The sequence below is a fragment of the Geotrypetes seraphini genome, chromosome 4 (assembly GCF_902459505.1).
Source record: "Geotrypetes seraphini chromosome 4, aGeoSer1.1, whole genome shotgun sequence".
NCBI lineage: Eukaryota > Metazoa > Chordata > Amphibia > Gymnophiona > Dermophiidae > Geotrypetes > Geotrypetes seraphini.
This window is the reverse complement of record NC_047087.1, coordinates 231580628-231603774: the sequence shown is the minus strand read 5'-3', so window position 1 is coordinate 231603774 and position 23147 is coordinate 231580628. Positions and strand designations below refer to the sequence as shown.

At 42.5% G+C, this 23147-nt stretch overlaps 1 protein-coding gene across 1 annotated transcript in view; it reads left to right on the top strand.

Annotated features, from left to right (window-relative positions):
- The window catches only part of LOC117358828 (sperm flagellar protein 1-like), a 68027-nt gene that overhangs the window by 24174 nt on the left and 20706 nt on the right, over positions 1-23147 (top strand). The window contains exons 4-5 of the mRNA XM_033940575.1: positions 10435-10474; positions 20532-20610. Of these exons, the coding sequence (XP_033796466.1) occupies positions 10435-10474; positions 20532-20610 (119 nt within the window). The remainder of the gene's footprint in view (positions 1-10434; positions 10475-20531; positions 20611-23147) is intronic.

The following is a 23147-nucleotide window of genomic DNA, read 5'->3' as shown; positions in this document are numbered from 1 at the left end:
CACATATATCAGCCAATCTAGGAACCTAACTTAATTTTTTAAATTGACCTAATCAGGGCTGATAATCGAAAGTGCCATTAAAAACCAAAGAAAAAAAAATGATAAAAAAATTAATTAGCCAGTAGGTGTCTAACTTGGTAGGTGCCTACCACTTTGAGGTAAGTGTCTACAGCAAGGAGTCCACCAGCAAGTAGGCATGCTTAGGGGTGGATTTTGGGCATGATTTCACTTAGGCGCACTCATTTAGGCCAAGAAAAGGGAAAGGAAATGGGACTTGTATACTGCCCTTTTGTAGTTACATATTCAAAACAGTTTACATATATACAGGTACTTATTTTGAACCTGAGGCAATGGAGGATTAACTGTCTTGCCCAGGGTCACAAGGAGTAGCACTGGAATTTGATCCTAAAACCTCAGGACACTGAGGCAGCAACTCTACCACTAGGCCACACTCACCTCCACCCTGGCCAAAATGGCAGTGCGTCTAAGGTTTTAACGGCTACTAGCGCTTAAGAATTCTTAGGCGCTGCTAGGCGGGATTCTATAAATGGCACCAAGTGGATGATTGACAACTGCGCTCAAGGTGCTGTTTATAGAATCAGGGCCAAAGTGCATTAAGGAAGAGGGAGAGCAGATCATCAGGGAGATCTTCTTCTGCCCTTAAGTAAAAGCAGAAAGAATGAAACAGCTTCTAGTCTACAAACCCATCAAGGAAGGTTTGCAGCTGGAGAGTGGTGCAAATGTGATTGCAAAAGACATGTGTAGATAAGAGATGACCACCAAGTCTGGGCACATTCTATCAACATCAGGAGTGTCAAACTCAACTTTGGCTCGAAGGGGACTTAAATTTGGCCTGTGCTTTGGCACGAGATTTGGCCTGCCGTTCCTTACCTCCCTCCCCTCCCCCCGTCCCTTCTTCAAAGCAAACTGCTTCACAGACTTCCATTGACCTCCACAGCACGTTCCTTCTGACACAATTCCATACATCAGAGGAGGGGCGGGATTGTGGCAGAGGGAATGTGTTGCAGAGGCCGACACAGCCTGCAAGGTTTGCTACAGCTGGCCAGCATGACTTGGCCGGAGGAAGCCCCTGGAGCAGGCCTGTAGGAATCACTGCCAGCAAGGTAACGCCTAAAGCACCACAGTGGGGGTTCAGTCAGCGAGTGTGATATTTCACTGTGTTCTAATGCACACACAAAAATAATTTGGACAGGTGATCCTGGGAAGTCAGCTGCAAAAAACGAAGAAAAAGAGAAGAGAGACTCTGGGACCAAGTGAATGAAAAAATAAAAAGTGCTCAGACAAAGATATAAAGTTTTTTTTATTCTGAGTTTAATGAAATAGGTCAACTTTTCTGAAATGTTTTTCAACAAAAAGGTAAAGTTAATTATGAAAACAACCAACAGAAAGGGAGAGAAGTTGGATACAAGGGATGTCGTGGAAGGGGGCTAGAGATAATGGGTAGGAGAGTAGTTGAGAAGAGAAAGGGAGAGATTGTGGATGCTGGGGTGGTGAAAAAGGAAGGAGAGATGCTGGATGAAAGGGTAGTTGAGAAAAGGAGAGATAGTGGATCTGGGGATGGTGGGGTCCATCGCTGCAGCTGTGGGGATGGAGACGAAAAAAAGGAAAGATGCCTGACCTCCAGGGGAGGGAAGGGAAATGGAAGGGGAGGACAGAGATGAAAGATGGATGGTTAGCAATAAAAAAGAAGAAAATGGCAAATGGGAAGGAGACCCTGGCAAGCGAGTTATCAGAAGACAACCAGAGCCTGGGACAAACATGATTTGAATAATGACCAGACAACAAAAGGTAGAAAAAATAATTTTATTTTCTGTTTTGTGATTACAATATGTCATAAGAACATAAACTGAATCAGACCTTTTTGGTCCATCCAGTCCGGTGACCCACACACGCGGAGGCCAAGCCAGGTGCTCCCCAATGGAAACCTGTTTACCCATATCCATCGAAGTGATTTGCAAGAAGGTATGCATCCAACTTGCCCTTGAAACCCAGAATGGTGGTCTCCGTCACAACCTCCTCCGGGAGAGCATTCCAAGCGTCCACCACTCGCTGCGTGAAACAGAACTTCCTGGTATTTGTCCTGAGCCTGTCGCCTCTCAACTTCAGTCCATGAACTCTTGTCTGATTCACATTTGACAATGTGAATAATGATGCTTCTCGCTCTATTTTGTCGAATCCTTTTATTATTTTATAAGTCTCTATCATATCCCCTCGCAGTCTTCTCTTCTCCAGGGTAAATAAGCCCAGTTTCCTGAGGCGTTCTTTGTAGCTCAAATTTTCCATACCTACTACTAGCTTCGTAGCTCGTCTCTGCACCCTCTCCAGCAGGGTCACATCCTTCTTTAGGTAGGGAGACCAGTGCTGGACACAGTACTCCAGGTGTGGTCTGACCATTGCTCTGTAAAACGGCATTATGACGTCCGCCGATCTACTCGTAATTCCCTTCTTTATTATGTCCAACATCCTGTTTGCCTTCTTCGCCGCCGATGCACACTGCGCCGACGGCTTCAGGGTCCTGTCAATCAGTATCCCCAGATCCCTCTCTTGTTCGCTCTTGCCCAATGTCACACCTAACATTTTATATTCATGTTCCTTGTTTTTCCTTCCCAGGTGCATCACTTTGCATTTCTCTAAATCTCTTTGGAGTTCTTCAATGTCCATTAGTGACCCTACTGTCCGGCATAGTTTCGTGTCATCTGCGAACTTGATTATATTACTCGTTGTTTTCTCTTCCAGGTCATTTATGAAGATATTGAACAAAATGGGCCCAAGAACCGAGCCCTGGGGCACATCGCTTGTCACTTTTTCCCAGTCCGAGAACTTCCCATTTATGCTTACCCTCTGCAATCTGTTCTCTAGCCATCTACCTATCCATCTTAGGATGTCCCCCTTTATTCCATGGCATTCTAGTTTTCTCATAAGCCTCGCGTGTGGGACCTTGTCGAATGCTTTCTGAAAGTCCAAGTATATTATGTCCACCGGGTCTCCTCTATCGATGTGTTTGTTCACCTTCTCAAAAAATTGTAGCAAGTTCGTCAGACACGACTTTCCCTTCCTGAAGCCGTGTTGACTGGTTCTCATCAGATCATGATTATCCAAATGTTGCACTATACTATCCTTGATTAGTGCTTCTACCATCTTCCCAGGAACCGACGTAAGACTCACAGGTCTATAATTGCCTGGTTCACCTCTCGATCCTATTTTGAAGATTGGGATGACATTTGCTATCCTCCAGTCTTCTGGTATTTGACCTGTTCTGATTGTCAAATTAGCAAGGGATTGTAATAACTCTCCTATTTCTACCTTAAGTTCTTTTAGGACTCTCGGGTGAATTCCATCCGGTCCAGGGGATTTGTCACTTTTTAGTTTGTCGATCTGATTGTATATCATGTCCAAGTCCACATTCACTGTGGTGAGGCTATCCTCATCTTCTCCCTTGAATACTTTCTCTGCTTCGGGCAGTAATGTAGTGTCCTCCTTGGTAAAGACAGACGCGAAGAATGAATTTAGCCTATCAGCAATCTGTTTATCTTCCTTAATGCACCCTCTTCTTCCTTGGTCATCTAGAGGGCCCATTGCCTCCTTAGCTGTTTTTTTCCATTTTATGTATCTAAAAAAGGGTTTGAAGTTTTTGGCTTCTTGTGCTAACTTTTTCTCATAGACCTTTTTGGCGTCTCTTACCGCCTTGTGACAATTCTTTTGGTCGACCTTGTGATTGTTCCAGGCCTCCGTTGTTTGTTTGCGCTTCCATTTTTTGAACGAATTCCTCTTATCCCTTACCGCATCCTTCACCCCTTTAGTTAACCAAGCTGGTTCTCCTTTGCACTTATTTTTCCTTCCTTTGGATATCCGCGGAATGTAGAGATTCTGCGCTTCGGTGACAGTATTTTTTAGTGGGGACCATGCTTGATCAACCGTTTTGATTTCGGCTGTCCTTTTCCTGAGCCGTTTTTTAACCATGACTCTCATGCTGTCGTAATTACCTTTTCTGAAGTTAAAGTTTGTGGTTTGGGTCTTGGTTCTTTTTTCCTTCCCGATGCCAATTTTAAAATTGATCATGTTATGATCGCTCATCCCCAGGGGGACCGTGACTTCCACGCCTGTTGTTCTTCCAGTTATGCCATTAAGGACTAAGTCCAAGGTTGCGGTCCCTCTTGTCGGTTCTTCCACCATTTGCTCTAGGAAACAGTCTCCTATTATTTCCAGGAACTTTGCTTCCCTTCCGCAGTTTGAGGTTCCTAGGTTCCAGTTTATCCCCGGAAAGTTGAAGTCTCCCATGATTGTTACATTACCCGTTCTACATTCATGGTTGATTTCCTTTATCATTTCTGCATCTGCTTCCTCCGTCTGTGCTGGGGGTCGATAATAGAGGCCAATTTTTGTGTCTGCTTCGTTACGTCTAAGGATCCTTATCCAGAGGGACTCCAGTTTTTCTTTTCCTTCCGTCTTCCCTTCTCCGATAGACTCTATTCCTTCTTGGACATACAGGGCAATACCTCCCCCTTTTTGCCCTATTCTATCTCTTCTGTATAATTTGTATCCTTGCAGTACTGTGTCCCATTCATTTTCATCGTTCCACCATGTTTCTGTTATTCCAATGATATCAAGTTTTTCTCATCTCGCTAGTGCTTCCAGTTCCCCCATTTTGTTTCTCAAGCTTCTGGCATTCGTGTACATACATTTGAGCTCCTTGTGTGGTACCTTCTTGGACTTTTTAGTTTGTGCAGCACTCGTTGTATCTATTTGTACTCCTTCTCTGTCTCTTTCGACATGCTCTTGCCCTATATCTAAGCAGTTATTTGTAGTTCCTTCTTTGGGATCTCCCGCACTGGTCCGGGCCATCGACTGATTGTCGACTGTCGGCTCTCCCCTGGTCCTTAGTTTAAAGCCTTCTCAATGGTCCTCTTCATGTTTTCAGCCAATACTCTCGCTCCCTGCTTAGTAAGATGTAGCCCGTCATTTCTAAAGTATCCGCTTCTTCCCCAGAATGCTGTCCAGTTGCGTATGAATTCAAAGCCCTCCTCGTCGCACCATCGTCTCATCCAGGTGTTGATTTCTTGCAGCTCCTCCTGCCTCTTACCATCAGCTCTCGGTACCGGGAGGATTTCGGAGAAGGCCACTTTCACCTCCCTGACCTTCAATTTTCTTCCGAGTGAGCAGAGTTGACCCTTCATTTCCTCCCTGTCGTACTTTCTATCGCTCACATCGTTGGTTCCCACGTGGATAATCACAGCAGTGTCCTCTCCACCTGCACCGTCTATGATACTGGTGATCCTGCTGGACACATCCTTCACCCTTGCACCAGGCAAGCAGGTGACCAATCTATCCTCCCTTCCTCCTGCAATATGGCTATCTACATTGCGTATGATGGAATCACCAACAATGATCCCTGCCTTCTTCAATCGGGGGTTCTTAAGGGGTCGCAGGTCCGTATCCATGGTGTAGGACCTGTCCTCCCTCTTCTGTGGTGCATCCCATGGCTGGCTCACATTTTTGCTAAGTGTGTGTCAGATTTGGAATGTGTATCCTGTGTATCTTTTTTATTTATTTTGTTTACATTACAGAGCCAGTGTGGAGAAGTTGTAACCCTATACTTCTGCTATGACTAAGGGGTCTAAAGGTTTATTAAGTGCGCGCCAAGTCAGCGTACCTTTATAAAAGGACCCCTAAGTGTCTTAATAAAAAATTTGGCCCGCAACTTAGTCCATGTTTTAGATTTTGGCCCCTTATGTGATTGAGTTTGACACCCCTGATCTACATAGTCCATAGAGGCCAAGCACATATAGTTTGAAGAATAGTAAGACTGAAATCCTAGAGAAGTGACTGCCTTGAAGAAGTGTATGGTGGTGGAATCTGAAGAATGATAGAGTGTGAGGAGACATTAAGGGGCATTTTCAGAAAAAATGTTTAAGTCCACCCAAAAATGTCCTCCTCATGATGTCCAAAAAAAAATGTCCAGTTCACAGCCATCTAGATTTCCTGTTTGATTATGGCTGTGAGATGACATTTTTGCAGTAAAAAACATCCAGATTGAATAGCCATTTGTCTGGCATCATTTTCAAAAATATGACCACACAGATGTCTGTGCAGAATAGAGGAGTAGCCTGGTGGTTAGTACAGGAGACTATAAACCAAGGAACACACAGATTCATCCCCCCCCCCCCACACACACACACACACTTTTTCTTTGTAAATGTGATCCCTCCAGAACCTGAAAATACCTACTGTTCATGAATGTAGACCACTTTAATAGCCTTCAGGCTTGCAAGTGTCTTATAATGGTTACCTCAGATGGGCAGACTGAATGGGCTATTTGGCCTTTATCTGCCATCATGTTTCTATGTTTCTATATGTTTAGGTACAGTAGGTATTATTCTGTTTATGGAAGTCTCAGAAATGTATTTTAAAAAAGAGTTGAAACAGCACTGGAACCTGGTTCCCTTGGTTTAAAGTTCACTGCACTGGGCTATTCCTCTAACCTGCTTGCTGCTTTGTTCAAAGTGGCCTTAATACCTGCAGCTGACATAGATGACATCATCATCACTACCATACGACCAAGGCGGTATAGTAGCAGTTTAGTAAACATTAAACAACACTTTTCCCTCAATGCTGCATTGCAGTCAGTTGAACTTCTTTTCTGCTTCCTCTAGTTCTCCTCAGGATTTGTATCTGGTTTTAAGAGGCCATTTTACTAATATACAGTAAGCAATTACCATGTTAATTAGTGTGCTGTAACTCATAGAAAATGACTTGAGTAACTGTCATCACACTGAATATCTGACCAATGGGCTAATAGCAGGGAACAAAGAGCTGCAGTGCTAGTCCGGTAAGGTCCTCCAGCATCATCCCCATGATTGTTTTCAATGTGTCCAGCCTTCTGATTGCAGGTTGTCCTCTTCGCCTAGCTCCTTCAATCTTCCCAAATATGATGTCCTTCTCCATTGGCCTTTCTCTTCTAACAGTATGACCAAAATAAGACAGTCGTAACTTCATCATTGGGGCTTCAAGTGACATAGCCAGTTTGATCTCTTCCAGAATTGATTTGTTAAACTAAACTAAAACTTAGCTTTGTAGACCGGGTCCTCAATCAAAATGGAGCTCAACTCGGTGGACAGAAGCTAAAAAAATATACGAAGAAAAAAACATTCAAAAATATTAAAGTGACTGATTTCCAAAGTATTTAGCAAATAAAATAGTTTTTAAAGATTTGTGAAAAAGTTGAAAAGGACCAGGACCCCTTAAGATAAGAGGAAGTTCATTCCATAGTTGAGATAATTTAAAGACCAAGGATTGACTGAAATTTGTTAGTTCTTCTGGCAGTCCATGGCACACATAAAATCCTTCTCAAACACCAAAGCTCAAATGAGACAATTTTCTTTCTGTCTTGTTCCCATAGTGTCCAGCTTTTGCATCCATAATTGACCACTGCGAAAATGAATGTATGGACAAGTCCAATCTTTGTTTGGAGTGTTATTTCCATGCCTTTGAATACTTTGTCGAGAGCCTTCATTGAAGAGTGACCAAGTGCTATTCTGCAATTTCTTATTCTTTGTTGCCAAAGATCCAGGAGATTGAAATCCTTTACAACTTCTATTCTATTGCCTTCAAGCTCAAAATCTTTATCATTTTCCATTTTCATGATCTTCATCTTGTTTATGTTCAATTCTTATCCCATGTAATGACTTTTGCCATTGATTTTTCTCAGTAAATACAGCATGTCTTCTACGCTGCTGGTGATGAGCGTTGTATCATCTGCATAGCGCAAGTTGTTTATATTTCAGCCACCAACTTTGAAGCCAATGCTCTGTTCTTCCAAATTTGCTGTTCTGAAGATGGCTTCAACTTAAAGGTTGAACAGGTAAAGTGACAAGATGAATCCTTGCCTGACACCATGTTTTATTGGAAATCAATCAGTGTTGCCATATTCTGTTCTCACTGCAGCTTCTTGATTTTCATAGAAGCTGTTTATCAACTGAGTTTTGTGTTTGGGTATTCCCATTTGTGCTACAGTTCTCCATAGTTTATCATGATCCACACAACCAAAAGCTTCGCTGCATTTGATGAAGCAAAAGTATAGGGTCTTTTGGCAATCTTTGCTCTTCTCCAATATCCATCTAACATTGGCAATAATGTCTCTTGTTCCTCAACCTTTTCTGAAACCAGCCTGAACTGTGGGTAGTTCTTGCTCAACATATGATTGTAGCCTTTGTTGTATTGTTTTCAGCAATATTTTACTGGTGTGTGCAATTAATGCAACTGGTCTGTAGTTGTTATAGTCCTTGGCATCACCTTTCTTCAGTATAGGTATGAACAGTTATCTTATCTAATCGGCCATGTTTTCTCCTTCAAAATCTGTTGGCACAGTCAAGTGATGGCCATAATTGCACCTTCAGAGCCTTTGATTAATTCAGTTGGAATACCATCAATACCAGATGATTTGTTTTTCAATAAAGCTTTAATTGCTGCTATGACTTCTTTTAAAATATCTGGTTCTTCTTCAGCATCAGTTTCCAGTTCAATTTACACAATGTTATCCTCATTGCCTATTTTGTATAGATTTTCCATATATTCTTTCCATCTCTTTTTTAATGTTTTCTGGATCATTCAATATCATTTCATTGGTGTCTTTAAGCATCCCCACTCAAGGCTGGAATTTCTGCCGCAATCTCTTAACCTCCTGATACTCTAATCTGTTTTTTCCATTTACATGTTCCAGTTCAGTTTTCTGAAAAATATCCTTTAGATATCATTCTTTGTCTTGCTGAACTTGAAGTTGAAACACTTGGGCTATTTGTGATACTTTTTCTGTATCGTCAGAAAGTTTGTTCTGCTACTTTGCTGCTTTCTTCTGAGTTTCAGGTGATTTCTTGGCTTTCTTTCTCTTCTGGAGTGTTTTTTTTAGCTGACATTTAGTGCTATTTAGCTGGTGCTGAGAACAGCTACCAGCCAGCTAACTAACACATTGCCAGCTCTCTGCCGATATTCAGTGGGAGATCTCTGGCTGTCTCCTACTGTTTATCCCATTAAGAGGATAGCCTGGTGATTGGCTATTGCATGACATAGCCAATCACTGCCAATATTTATCAGCTCGCTGGCTAACTTCAGCAGCCAGATAGATTCACTATATATAAATGGAAAACTACAGATCTTATAGTATACCCTGAAGAAAGCCACAGTATGATGGCTAAAATGTCAGTTCTATCTGACCAGATATGGCAAGACCCGGAAAACTGCAACAAGCACTCACATCCTTCTCCAAAACACTCCAACTCAATCATGCAGGAGATTTTCAAGCGAAGTATTAAGGAAAGCATGCAAACCTTAAAGGAGGAGATATCTGGAATCCTCCATGTTCTCAATCCCACCAGACACAACAGAGATTTTGCTCTCATCAAGACAGCAGAGGGCCTACAAATCATAGCCAGCTTCCCAACCAAAACCAAGGATAGGATTTAGACTGAATCCAGTATCCCAGTATCAATTTCAAAGACAGGCTAAAAGTTTACATAAATCATTGGCCCAGTATACAGTAACCTCAGACTCTTGGGTGCTCTAATAATTCAAAATGGATGGAAATGACATCTAAATGACATACCTCTGATTGAAAGTGCCTTTTGCAATTGTTAGTAATTTTGGTTGTTTCAAATGTTTGTGGTTCATACAATGATTAAAAAACAGTTGGTAAGGACATGCTTAAACTGCAGCTGAGGATCAATTGTGGTTTAGCTGAGGTTTAATTGTGGTTTAGCTGAGGTTCAATTGTAAGGTTTAGCTGTTTTAGTAGTTTCATTTGTCCACTACTCAGCATCAATAATTTGAAGCTCATTTCACATTTTAGATGTGCCTAACAGTAGTACATAGTGGAAGCTGCACAGATACAAATGTCCTTCAGCTGGAATAACATCTGCTTTAAGCAGAAACATATACTGTACAGCATTTCTGCTGGAGATGAATAAAAGGTATATATGTATTTGAATGAATTGTCTTTGCGGACATGTCTATCACTTCAGATTTGACTGACAGTTAATCCTGCCTGGTTTTACTCTGTTGCACTTGCAGTCTTGCTTTTCTTAGGGAATGTAACTTGGAAATCACATCTACAAGTGCTTACATGAAAGAGATGGCATCAACCATATCAGGTGAATCTGGACCATTAGCAAACGACCAGAGTAAAGGGTGTAAATGGAGTTTATAGTTCATGTTGGTTCAGGCTAAGTCCTTCAAATAGCAGTGTTAACAACAATTTTTAGGTTTTTAGCCCTATAGGATTTACAACAGTGTTATTTGTAAGTGTTATTCGGTTATTAGCCCTATTTATTTTTCAAAGGCTTGAAATATTTTTATTGAATTGAGCCCTAAACATATAGAAAAAATTTATTCAAACAAAATGAATAAACTTGATTTATATTTCAGGATTTCCGATACAGCACTGACATTGAAAAATCTCCTCTTGGTAAGTTGGTAATAAATTAAGAGATGTGCCTTCATGGTATCTTTCAACATAACCTATGAAAGGATAGCAATATGATCAAAATTACAAAAAAGTATATAAACATTGCTATAATGATGTCAAATGGAAGGCAGCTCATTAGAGTCCTTTGATGGTTGAGTTGGATGACGTCTGTTGGAATATGAGTATAGGGTGAAGACTATTTGAAACTCTTTCTGGATTCCCGTCATCAAGATCAGTCCCTTTACTTGTTCACATGGATGGCTTTGTTTTCTTGTTGAGACTCGGTTAAGAAAAACATTTGTAGAGGTTTTTTTATGCCAATGAGAATATGAGACTGTATGTATGGAGCTGTCATAGTGTGTTTTGAGACTTTTTTTTCTCCACTATATTTATGAGTAAACACTGAGAGGGGCATCTTTGAAAACAACATCTAAGTACAATTTGGACCTTTCCAGCTGAACATCCAAAGTTGGAGGTACAAAAATGACCATTTTTTGAAAGGCAAACTGCTGGACATCCAAATATAATATATATATATATATATATTTTTATTTTTTTTTTTAAATCGTCTACTTAGACATCTTGACCACCATGACGTCTAGGCCACCAGAATGTCTAACCTTATATCCCATTTATGATCAGAAAAACATCCAGGTTGAAAATGTCCTAATCCTGACCATTTGGACTTGGGTAGGGCCAGCATAGTAATGGACTGGTCACATAGACATCTCGACAGAGCAATGGGGCACTGCTGTGAACTTCACATAAAGGTTGCCAGCTGTATATCTCACCATAACCCCTTTATAATTTAGGAGTGAGCCCCCCAAAACCTACCATACCCTCCTGTGTACCATACCAGTAGCACTTATGGCTGCAGGTGGCACCTATATGGCAGTATAGTAGAGTTTGGGTGGGTTCACATGTTCTACCATAAATGTAGTGGTTAGAGTGGCTTATGGACCTGGGTCCTCCTCTCTGTGGTTCATTAGCCCACCCAGCAGGCTATTTAAGACACCTGTATGCAGCTCTACTAGGCTTCTTCATACCAGATGCTGCTATTTTAGAGACAGGTATGTACCTTTTTGTTCTCATTTTTGTGTGGTGGAAGGTGGGGGTGGAAGGGGGTCAGTGAGTGCTGTTGGGGTGTCTTACTTCATGCATGCCTTAGTCATATGGTCAGTTTGGGCACTTTTGTGTCACTTAGACCCTTCTAAAACAGGTCTAGTTCTAAACTTATAGTATAAGTTCCCTCCAGAATGTGTTGCAAAATGTTTGATTATTGCTGGAAGATGTCCATGTCTAACCCGCCCTTGAGACTTTCCAAAACCTACCCATAACACGCCTCCACCACGCCCATCTCATGCTCTGAATATACAGAGGCTGGAACACCTCGCTAGACGTACAGAAAGGCAGTTTCAACTATCGGCACTTGGACATCCTGGTAATTAAGATGGACACGTGCCAATTTAGGATGCTTTTTGGTCTGTGCTTTTTGATTATGAGTCTCTAAGCTGACTTCCATTTGACTCCATTACAGCATTGTTTATATATATTTTTTATCTTTCAACATAACACCATTAACATAAGCAATAACTCTCCATGATAATTTTTATTGTAGGGAGTATTTCATCTCAGGGCAGTCCAAATATTGACTTCTACCCCAAAGGGTCCTCAGAAAATTTGTCTTTTGGTCTTTTCCCTTTCTTCATTCAGCATCACACTCTTCTCCAACAGAGCTGAGGGTATCAACTCAAACCCCACATATAGATTTCACCTTGTTGTCTGCAAATTCTCAGCTGTGAGGTGTTTCAATTAACTTTACTGAGAAATGGTGCAAAGTAAATGTTTATTTTTTCTGAGGTAGTCTTCATTTCCTGAGGCTGTACAGCATTACATAAACATTGTAGAGTCATTGTTTCTTATCTCCTTCATCTGTGTTCAATTGTAACCATCACCGTCCCTGTGGATAAGCATGGGAAACCATCCCCATATCATTCTTTAAGGAGAGAGGGAAGAATCAGAGTATGAATGGGCACAACCACTGTCCCTTAAACCTTGCATTGAAGAACACTGGTCTATTTATTTAGATTTCTATACCGTCCTCCCGTGAGCTCAGAATGGGTTACAAAAACACGTTCATAGTAGATTACAGTAGACATATAATAGTCAGTTATATTAGACATTCAAGGTACATTCCAGTTAGACATTCAAATTACATTACAGTTATAGAATTATACATTACAGTTATACATTCATGTGCATTACATAGGATAGCCATGGTAGCGTAGGACATGGCAGGAAGTAGAGAGATGTTCATAGCAGTCACAGGGGGTGTTTCCTGTTGATTGTATAGTAGTGTCCATTGGCTGAAGAGAGTATAGGGAAACAGTTTACTGAAGATAGTTCAGATGAAAAGGAAGGTTTTCATGGTTCTTTGGAAGTTCATCAATGAGTTCAGTGATCTGATCTGTGCAGGTAGCTGGTTCCATAGGTGTGGGACAAAATGGCTATAAGAGCACTTACAGGCAGTTTCCATCTGGAGAGAACTCCCTGGGGGGGTGCATAGCCACCTCTCCACTTCAGAGCAGAGGGCGGGGGTGTACTGCTGAAGTTTGGAGGTGATGTAAACTGGTGTAATGAGATGGAGTTGTTTGTGAGCTATTACCAGGGCTTTAAATCTGCAGCATTTGTTGATTGGAAGCCAGTGTTCTGCTTGGAGGGCTGGGGAGATAGGGTGGCGGTTAATTGAGGTTGCACAGGAGGAGGGTTGCTGAGTTTTGAACCCTCTGGAGGCGTTTGAGTTCCTTGGCAATCACTCCATTAAATATGGAGTTACAATAGTCCATCCTGGAGAGTACATAGGCGTAGAGAAGTTGAGCTAGGTCAGGTTTGGAGATGTAGGGTTTGATCCTTTTCAGTTGGTACAGGTAGTAGAAGGAGGTGGAAACCACCTACAAGATGTGGGCAGAGAGAGATAGATGGCCCTCTAGTATTACCCCAAGGCTCCTTCTCCTTCCTCCCACCGGGTCCAACATTTTTCTCTCCCTGCCCTGACCAAACTTCCCAACTGCCTGCCTACCTTTAAATCCAAGAGAAATGCTCAATCATTCCTATCTCTGATGCTATTTTTCAAATGGAAGCACCTGACCCCAAGTGATGCATTCCAGTGCACTACTAGGAATCAATTTGCTAAAAAAAGGTAATGCTTGAAACATTGTCTACTTTGGTAGAATGATCTCCTAATATTACATTGGAACACACTACTAAGGGTCAGGAACCACCATCTTGTAAGACAGCAGATCCAGAGGCAGAAGCAATTGGGTATCACTCCTGCCTTTAGAGATAGGTAATGGGCGCATGAGGTTGTGTGGATTGGAGAAGTGTTTGGGGGATTGGAGCAATATTGAAAGGAGTCAGTGGAATGTTTGTGGAAATTGATGTATCTTGGGAGAGCAACAGGAGCTGGTCTAGAGGTCCCAAGGGGCTACTATTGGATTACCAGCCTTGCACTGAAGAACCCTGCCCTAGATACATCACTGATTTTGATTCAGTAGGCTACATCTCAAGCTTGTGCATTTTCAATTGTGGCACATTCATTTTGAAACACGTACTGAACAATCTGTGTCTGTTTTTTTTAAAAGAGTAAAAGCAACCTTGTCTCTGATTATATTTTCCCAGTTAGAATTTTTTTAATCTTAGTGCATGTACCCAGTGGCGTACCTAGGGAGGGGGCGGGGGGGGCGGACCGCCCCGGGTACCAGCCCTAAGGGGGTGTTCCCGGCCTTGCCGTTCAGTCCCCCGCCACCCCCGAAGGACCGCTCGCCCCACTGACCTTCCTGCACCACCTGTGAAGCAGCCCGCAGCAGGATCGCGAAGTCAGCGTCAGCATCCCTGCGCTGCTTCCTGCGCCGCGATCCCGCCCCTCCTCTGACGTCAGAGGAGGGGCGGGACCGTGGCGCAGGAAGCAGCGCAGGGATCGCTGACGCTGACTTCGCGATCCTGCTGCGGCTGCTTCATAGGTGGTGCGGGGAGGCCAGGGGGGCGAGCGGTCCTTCGGGGTGGGTCGGGGCATCAGGCCTTCAGGGTGGGGCGGGCGGGCAGGCAAGCAGGCTTTCAAGGGGGAGGGGGGTGACAGGCAGGCAGGCAGGCCTTCAAGGGGGGACAGGCCTTCGGGGGGGGGGTGCAGACCTTCAAGGGGTGCAGGCCTTCAAGGGGGGCAGGCAGGCCTTCAGGGGGGTGCAGGCCTTCGGGGGGGTGTAGGCCTTTGGGGGGGTGCAGACCTTCAAGGGGGTGCAGGCCTTCAAGGGGGGGGAACAGGCCTTCAAGGGGGGAAAGGCAGGCAGGCCTTCAAGGGGGGGACAGGCCTACAAGGGGGGGGGACAGGCCCTACAGGGGGGGGGACAGGCCTACAAGGGGGGGGGACAGGCCTTCAAGGGGGGGACAGGCCTTCGGGGGGGTGCAGACCTTCAAGGGAGTGCAGGCCTTCGGGGGGGGGGGTGCAGTCCTTCAAGGGGGTGCAGGCCTTCAAGGGGGGGAAAGGCAGGCAGGCAGGCCTTCAAGGGGGGGACAGGCCTACAAGGGGGGGAGAAGCTACAAGGGGGTGGTACAAGCCTTCAAGTGGGGGACAGGCCTTCGGGGGGGTGCAGACCTTCAAGGGGGTGCAGGCCTTCAAGGGGGGACAGGCCTTCAAGGGGGGAAAGGCAGGCAGGCAGGCAGGCCTTCAAGGGGGGACAGGCCTACAAGGGGGGGGAGAAGCTACAAGGGGGTGGGACAGGCCTTCAAGTGGGGGACAGGCCTTCGGGGGGGTGCAGGCCTTCGGGGGGTGCAGACCTTCAAGGGGGGGACAGGCAGGCAGGCCTTCAAGGGGGGGACAGGCCTACAAGGGGAAGGGACAGGCCTTCAAGGGGGGTGCAGGCCTTCAAGGTGGGACAGGCAGACCTTTAAGGGGGGACAGGCCTTTGGGGGGGGACCATGATTTAGAAGTACACGGAGGGAAGGGGGTGTTCAAAGAGATATGCATATGCCAAACTTTGGGGGGGGAAGAAATAATGGGTCTGAAAATAGAGGAGAGGGAGAGAGATGATGGACCATGGGATTTAGGGAGGGAAGGAACAGAAAGGGAGAGAAATTGGACACAAGGGATGGTGTGGAGGAGGGATAGAGATACTGGATAGGAGGGTAATTAGGAAAAGAAACGGAGAGATGGTGGACTCTGGGATGGTGGGGAAGGAGGGAGAGATGCCGGATGAAAGGGTATTTAAGAAAAGGTGGATCTGTGGAGGGAGATGAAAAAAAGGAAAGATACCAGACTTCCTGGGAAGGGAAGGGAAATGGAAAGGGAGGACAGAGTTGGCAGATGGATGGTTAGTATGCAGAAAGAAGGAGACCCTGGCAAGCAAGTTATCAGAAGAAAACCAGAGCCTTGGACCAACAAGATTTGAAATATAACCAGACAACAAAAGGTAGAAAAATTAATTTTATTTTCTGTTTTGTGATTATAACATGTCAGATTTGAAATGTGTATCCTGCCAGAGCTGGTGTTGGACTGCAAACGTGAGCTAGGATTTAACAGAAAGAGGAAAAGTCCTTTTTGTTTCTTTATTTTATTTACACCACAGCGCCAGTGTGGTTAGGAGAAGCCAAAGGGGGTGAAAAAGCTATAAAACCCACCAGGAGTTTTGAAAAAAATCACCCAACTGGGCAGGAAAATCGAATTGAAAAACCAATTCAATAGGGCTGAATCGAATCAAAATTTTTTTTTCCTGTATCTGGCAGCATTAGTTTGCGCTACTGTCTTAGACTTTAGGACCTGGGATTGGGGAGAGATGGCATCCTCAGTACTTTATAATGCAAGTGAAACGAGGATTTGGTCAGACTTTTGAAGGGTCTGCAGAAAAAAAATATTGTATAGGCCGGGGACATGAGACAGCAGGAAATGGGAACTTTTCTTCCTTCTATTTTTGTGAATGGAAAGGCTGAGGATGTCAGAGAGGTCAGTTAAAATATGTGCTTTATAAGAAAATATAATAATGTGTTTTATAAAGTTTATAGCATAGCTGGCCTACCCAGTGAGGTGTTCCTAGTGGTGATGGTGGCAGCGTGTCAATGTGTTGAGAGGAAGAGGTGGTCTGGGAAATTCTGCTGAGCAAACTCCGGGCCCATTTCCACCCCCCAGTTAGTCCACTCCACTCAACTGATTCACACACTGAGTGGGTCTTTGGGTGTTGTTTTGGGATCTCTTCCAGTGGTTTATCTCCTTCTGGTCCAAGGAAGGAAACTTTGTTATCCTTAGCATTGACTTACAGAATATGTTTGTAACAGCGCTGCTTGTGTGGCATTAGGCTATGTAGTGATCGAAAGAAAAAAACAGACCTTTGCACATTTTTGCACTATATGGTGGGTGTATGAGGAGATTCACATTTCCTGCACAGCTAAGTCCATGTGAAGTTACCTTGTGCTGTATTTGACATCTAGCAAGGTCTCTGTTTGAAAGGAAAGATCTAAACTTAAAAATGAAGTGGCCAGAAGTTATGGTAAAAGCAGATAGTGTAGCTGGTTTTAAAAAAGATTTGGACAAATTCCTGGAGGAAAAGTCCATAATCTGTTATTAAGACATGGGGGAAGTGTCTGCTTACCCTGGATCGGTAGCATGGAATGTTGCTACTCTTTGGGTTTTGACCAGGTATTAGTGTCCTGGATTGGCTACCATGAGAATGGGCTACTGGGCATGATGGACCATTGGTCTGACCCAGTTAGGCTATTCTTATGTTATGTTCTCATCTGTAGGGGCCTTTGTTTTCACTTCTTATTTTAATGTATTTTTTTTCTGGGAACTTATCAGTGTTTTTTATAATGGGAACAAAAATGGAAGAGAATTAATGTGTGTGGAATGGGGGGTAACTAATTTCTTCAGCTAAATAATTCAATCCACTTCAAACAGACATAGGAGAACTTGTGCACCATTCACACACCCTCCAACCAAAAACGTCAAAAGAAAAAAACTGTTCGACAACCTCCTAGCCATTCGAGCTGCAACACTCGACCCCCAACTCTACAACCAATTGATATCAACCACAGACTGCAAAACCTTCAAAAAGAAATAAAAACCCTTCTATTCAAAAAACACATAAAACCGAACTAACACAATCAGAACTGTCCCAAGCATCACCTGCAACTACTCCATATGTACTTCTAATGTCATGACAATTTAGACATAATTTATGTTATGTTATGTTTGGAATAATGGTTACATATATGAGGTTCAATAAAAGAAAATTTTCACTGCCTGTTTCTATTCTGACCATTTATTCCATTTCATGGTTATTGCAAAAAAAAAAAAAAAAAAAATTTTTTACATGGGGGGGGGGGGGGGGTCAAAAAATGATGGGCCCCGGGTGCCACATACCCTAGGTACGCCACTGCATGTACCATGCACCATCCTAGTACTTCTATTTTCTTAGTGCAGGTTTTGGTGGTGATTTTTAGAAGAGATAAGCACAAACTTCATGTATAAATCACCCTATACAAATATAGAGGACCATTTTGGAAAGCTGCAAATTGTAAAGGAGGTAGGTTGTGGGCAAATTGTAAAGGAGGTAGGTTGTGGTCCTTCAAAATATGTGTGTGCTATATATTTCAGAACAGCAGTTTTTGTCATGCGCAACTATAGACTAAGTTCCTGTTTAAGAATGAGCATGAAGAACTTAAAGAGACAATTGTGCTTCCCTCTCTGGTGTTTAAAACCATTTCAAAAATTAGAGTTTTGAAGCTTGGTCATGCAGTTTTGCAAAATTTGGTACTTACTGTACATATGTTTGTGTAGGGTTACCAGATTTTTCGTCTGCAAAATCCGGACCCCCTAAACCCGCCCCCAGGCTCGCCCAGTCCCACACATCCCTGCCCTGTCACATCCCTGATCCTGCCCCAGCCCCCTGCTGCCTGTTCTCTTTGGGCAGCACATCCGCGCATGCGTGGATGTAACGCAGTGACATCATGTGCACATGTGAATGATGTCATTGCATCATATCTGCGCATGAGCAGATGCCTTCCTGCACGAAGGAAAGCTTTTCAAAACCCAGACAAAGTGTTGGGTTTTTAAAAGCCTTCTGGACCCCCGGATATGTCTTCAAAAGGAGGACCTGTCTGGGGAAATCCAGATGTCTGGTAATCCTATGTATACTGAGTTCATTCTTTGAAAAGTGTGTCTGGTTCCGTATTGGAGCAACGGATATTTATTTCCACTGCTTGTGGGAGACGAATGGAAGATAAGTGCAAGTTTTTACAGTTTTTTGCTGTTTTTTTGCAGTTTAACTTGTATATTTTAAACTGTATCATTATGAATCTTTTCCATGGAGTTTTTTGACCTGGGATGTGTATATGGCAGTTTATAACTGAACATATAGTTTCTTGGTTGTTTCCTTGAAGCACTGAGGTCTTTTTCTCCATGCTAGTTACTTGCCTTTCAGCCTGTTTCCTTCCACTATTAGCAGCTTTATTCTGAATATTTGTTGGTTATTTTTTTGATTTTTTTGGATATTCAGCTTGTATACTTTTTGATAAATCCTATGTATATGCCAGTAATTAAACAACAGCTCTGCATAGAGCACATTCATAATATAACTTCTAGCGATTTTGGGTTGTCAGAGGTATACACGGTATACTGTTCAGCATAGCATAATGCATGAACATCACTTCTTCATCAGTCCATAATTTTAGTTGTGATTCTTAAATTTTGGAAAATTTCCAGCACTTATCTTTAAAGCCATATTGGGGGAGAGGGGGGGTTAATTCCAACACAAATCCAGGCTGTTTCAAAAGATTAAGAACTAAGATTGTCCTAAAACATACATATATCTTATGTGCATATCATATGTGTACCTCTGTATAAATTCAGTAGTGTGGCTTGCCAAAGTGCTCAAGTTACAAAATGGCTGCTAAGTTTTTTAATCTTTCAAAACATTGCAGTCACATGATCACCTTATCAACTAAGACTGGCTCAGATAAGCGTCATCCATTCAGTTTCTTTATTTAGACTGCAGGGTTCCACCGCTTTTAGTTTGAATATCCAGAACTGTTCCCTGTAGTTTAAACGTTTTTTGTATATTACCTCCCAACCTCCCTCTTTCCACAATTTCAAGAATCTGCCATCTCAGATCTAAAGGTGGGGTACATGAGGGTTATCTCTGTCTCTATCCTCCCAGACTTCCTCATCTGGTTCACATGCACTCTAGTACTTTCTACTTCCTTCTTGTGCTCTGGAATCAGTAGAGATGGTGGCCCTTGGTTAGCAGTGTCCCTCTTTACACACTGCCTGAATTGACTGCACAGCTTGGCCTACCCTAAAGCCATCACCACTTCCTCTTCCTCTCCCTCTCCAATCTTCTGCTCAGTCTCTTCATCTTCCAAGTATCTTCTACTCTTCCTTGTTTTTATTGTTAATTGTTCATTAATCTCTATGTTCTTCATCTGCTCCATTCCTTTCCTCCTAGATTCCTTTTCTTCCACCTCTTACCTTGCTTCTCACATTCTTGACCACCTCCTAGGGCTGCAGAAGTAAGAATGAGCAGTGAGTCCGCAGTGCATATAATACACTGGGAGCATACGAGGATAAGCAGTATAGGACTGACAGTCCATACATCCTAAATAAACATTGAAAAGCAAAAGTAATAATGGCACTTGGGTGAGAGAAGAATAGAAGTGCAGAGCAAGGGGAGAGAGAAAGAAGAGGTGAAAATTTAAAAACTGGTATCTGTACTGGGAGAAGGGGAAGAGAATGGTACCAATTATGAAAGTCCATGAAAGTGAAGTTGTAGGCATCAGACCCGCTGGCAAAAACAGCAATGGGCCAACAGAGGATGCAGCAAAAGTGGGCCAGTATGTAATTTTCCACAATTCCATGGCAAAAAAGACAATTTCATAGGCCAGAACACTGTGGAAGACAGGTGGCCTTGACTGTGCTGACTCCATCGCTTCACATGGAGCATCCAGAAAAACTAAATGTGGCGAGCTATTTCCAGTTTTATAGTTCTTATCATATACTGTATTTCTCTTTTAACAGATTATATCACAATGTCCTCATATGGAAAGAATATTCCAAATCAAAATCCACCAGAGTGGACATACAGTCATCCTGGAAGGTAGGTTTTTTAGAACATAAGAGTTGCCATACTGGAGCTGACCAGTATCCTGTTTCCAATAGTGGCCAACCAGGTCACAAGTACTTGGCAAGATCCGAAAAGAGTAAAAGTTTTTTCTATGAGGTTAATTTGGCTTTAGAATGGCATTATCATTTATTAGAAAATGGTTTTCATTGTGACACCTAGTAAGCAATGTAACAGGTTAACAGTAACATAGCTTCATGACCTTCCATAAAGGAATGTGTAGATTTCTAAACTCAGTCCAGTAAGTACACAAGGCTTGTTGTTTGCTTTTTAATTTTATGGGTTCACCTTTTTATGATTTTATTGTCAGTCCTACAGTCATGGTTATGAGGACTTAATTTTACCCCGTGATAGGTTCTGCTGTGGCCACAAGATGCTACAGGATCTTTCTCCTGTTAGGTCAGCCTTCTATGTGTCTTTTTCATTCTTGCATACCTTTTAAAGATGCACAGTTTGGCCTAGATTCTGTAAAGTGCGCCTAACTTTAGGCGTGCTTTAGACGTTCATGTGGCACAAGTGGTAATCAGCGTTATTTAGGCTCTATTTAGGCATCGTATAGACGTCTCTAATGCACTAAGTGTATCTTAGACGTCTATTAGGCTCGCGTTCCCAAAAACCCCATATAGACGCCAGATAGACGTCCCTACCATGATATATATAAAAAGGTGGTTTTTACTGATTTGTTATTATTTCAGGTCTGTAAGCTTTAACATAATTAACCCAAAGTATACCACCATTAAAAGGATAATAAATACATGCTCATTATCCACTTAAATCAGATGCCTAAAGCATGCCTAAAGTTAGGCGCACTTTACAGAATCTTTGCCTTTATGTCCATATTCAAATAACATTTATAAACACCTCTTTTGGCTCTTAGCAAGTGTCACGCGTTCGGTAGGTTTTAGCCACAGTTTAGGCACAAGCTTATTTTCATGGACTTTTAGTACATCTTGAATACTATTTTTAAAGTTTAGAAATATTTTTAAAGTTTAGAAATGTTGCTAACACTAAGGGCTCCTTTTACAAAGGCGCACTAGCTGGGTTAACGCGTGCGACTTTTCAACACACGCTAACCCCCGCTCTGGCCAAAAACTATCGCCTGCTTATGAGGAGGCAGTAGCGGCTAGCGCGTCCAGCGATTTAGCGCGTGGTATTACACGCGTTAAACCGCTAGGGCACCTTTGCAAAAGGAGCCCTAAATCCTTCTTTTGGTACCACGCCAGAGTTTCTCGTTTAGCTGATTCATATTTTAAAACTAAGACATACTCATGTCTTCTAATACTCACTCTGGTGTTGAGTCAACGTTGCCTCACAAACTTGTGATAATTTCATTGATAACACATATTATCATATGGTTGGCTATATTCGTAGTAGTGGTATCAAGTTTCATTACCTCCATTTTTTAAAGTAGGGGTGTTATCTTCTAATTCATACATACAGTTTTTCTCAAATAGAGCGCATTTTATCTCAATTTTTTATTATTTTTCTTTGTCCTCCTTTAAAAGGACTCTTTTGGAACAATTGTTGCGATCCACTACACCTTTTCAAAATCAAAATTGGGGTATATATTTTACATAATGATTTCATAAGCTTCAAGCCAGCACGGTTCTTTCGTATATCTCTGTTCACAAATTCACCACCTTTGTTTTCTTAGTAACACAACACATGGTCAACACCTTTCACATTTTTGTCTTCTTCACCACAATTTGCATTCAAACATATAGACCGACCTACACTCACATTGGTCAGTCTATATGTTTCAAATCATCACCAGATACAATGGGCTCCCTTTATCCACTATATTATTCACAAATTTAGTAAAACTAATTTTAGCATATTGTATTCATCATGCAACACTCCCATTTTTCACTACATAACTCACAAATTTTATTACATCTAAATTTAGCATATTCTATCCATTATGTATCACTCCTCATTCATTAATAGGACCCCCGATGAAGAATTTGAATGAAGTGCCTGCATCAAGTACATCTGTTCTACAGTTCTCCCTTTTGTTCCCAAAACACTGTGGTCATGACCTTTCCTGCTGACTTTTGGGTCTTGAATTTCCTTGGCCTTTGAGAACCTGAGTGCCCTCATTGCTTGGATTATTGATTTGTCTCAGGATCATAGTGGTGTAACCATGTTTCATCAGCAGTAACTAGTCGTTCCACAATGTTGGCACCAGATCACTGAAAATGCTGCACAATCAACTTGGAAGTGTCCACTTGATGTTGTTTCTCGTCAGCATTCAAACATCTGGGCAACCACTTAGCTGGCAGCTTATGCATTCCCAGCTGCTTGTGGATTAAATAGCCAATGCATTCCCTGGATATCTGTAGTGTCTCTGCAATTGTTTTAGCCAATATTCACTGATCTTCCAAAATCAGGTCATGAATATGGTCAATAATTTCAGGAACTGACACCATAGGGGCTCCCAGACCTTGCTGCATCTTTTGTCTCAAAATCTCCACCCTGAAAGTTTGCACACCATTTCTTCACTGTGGAGTATC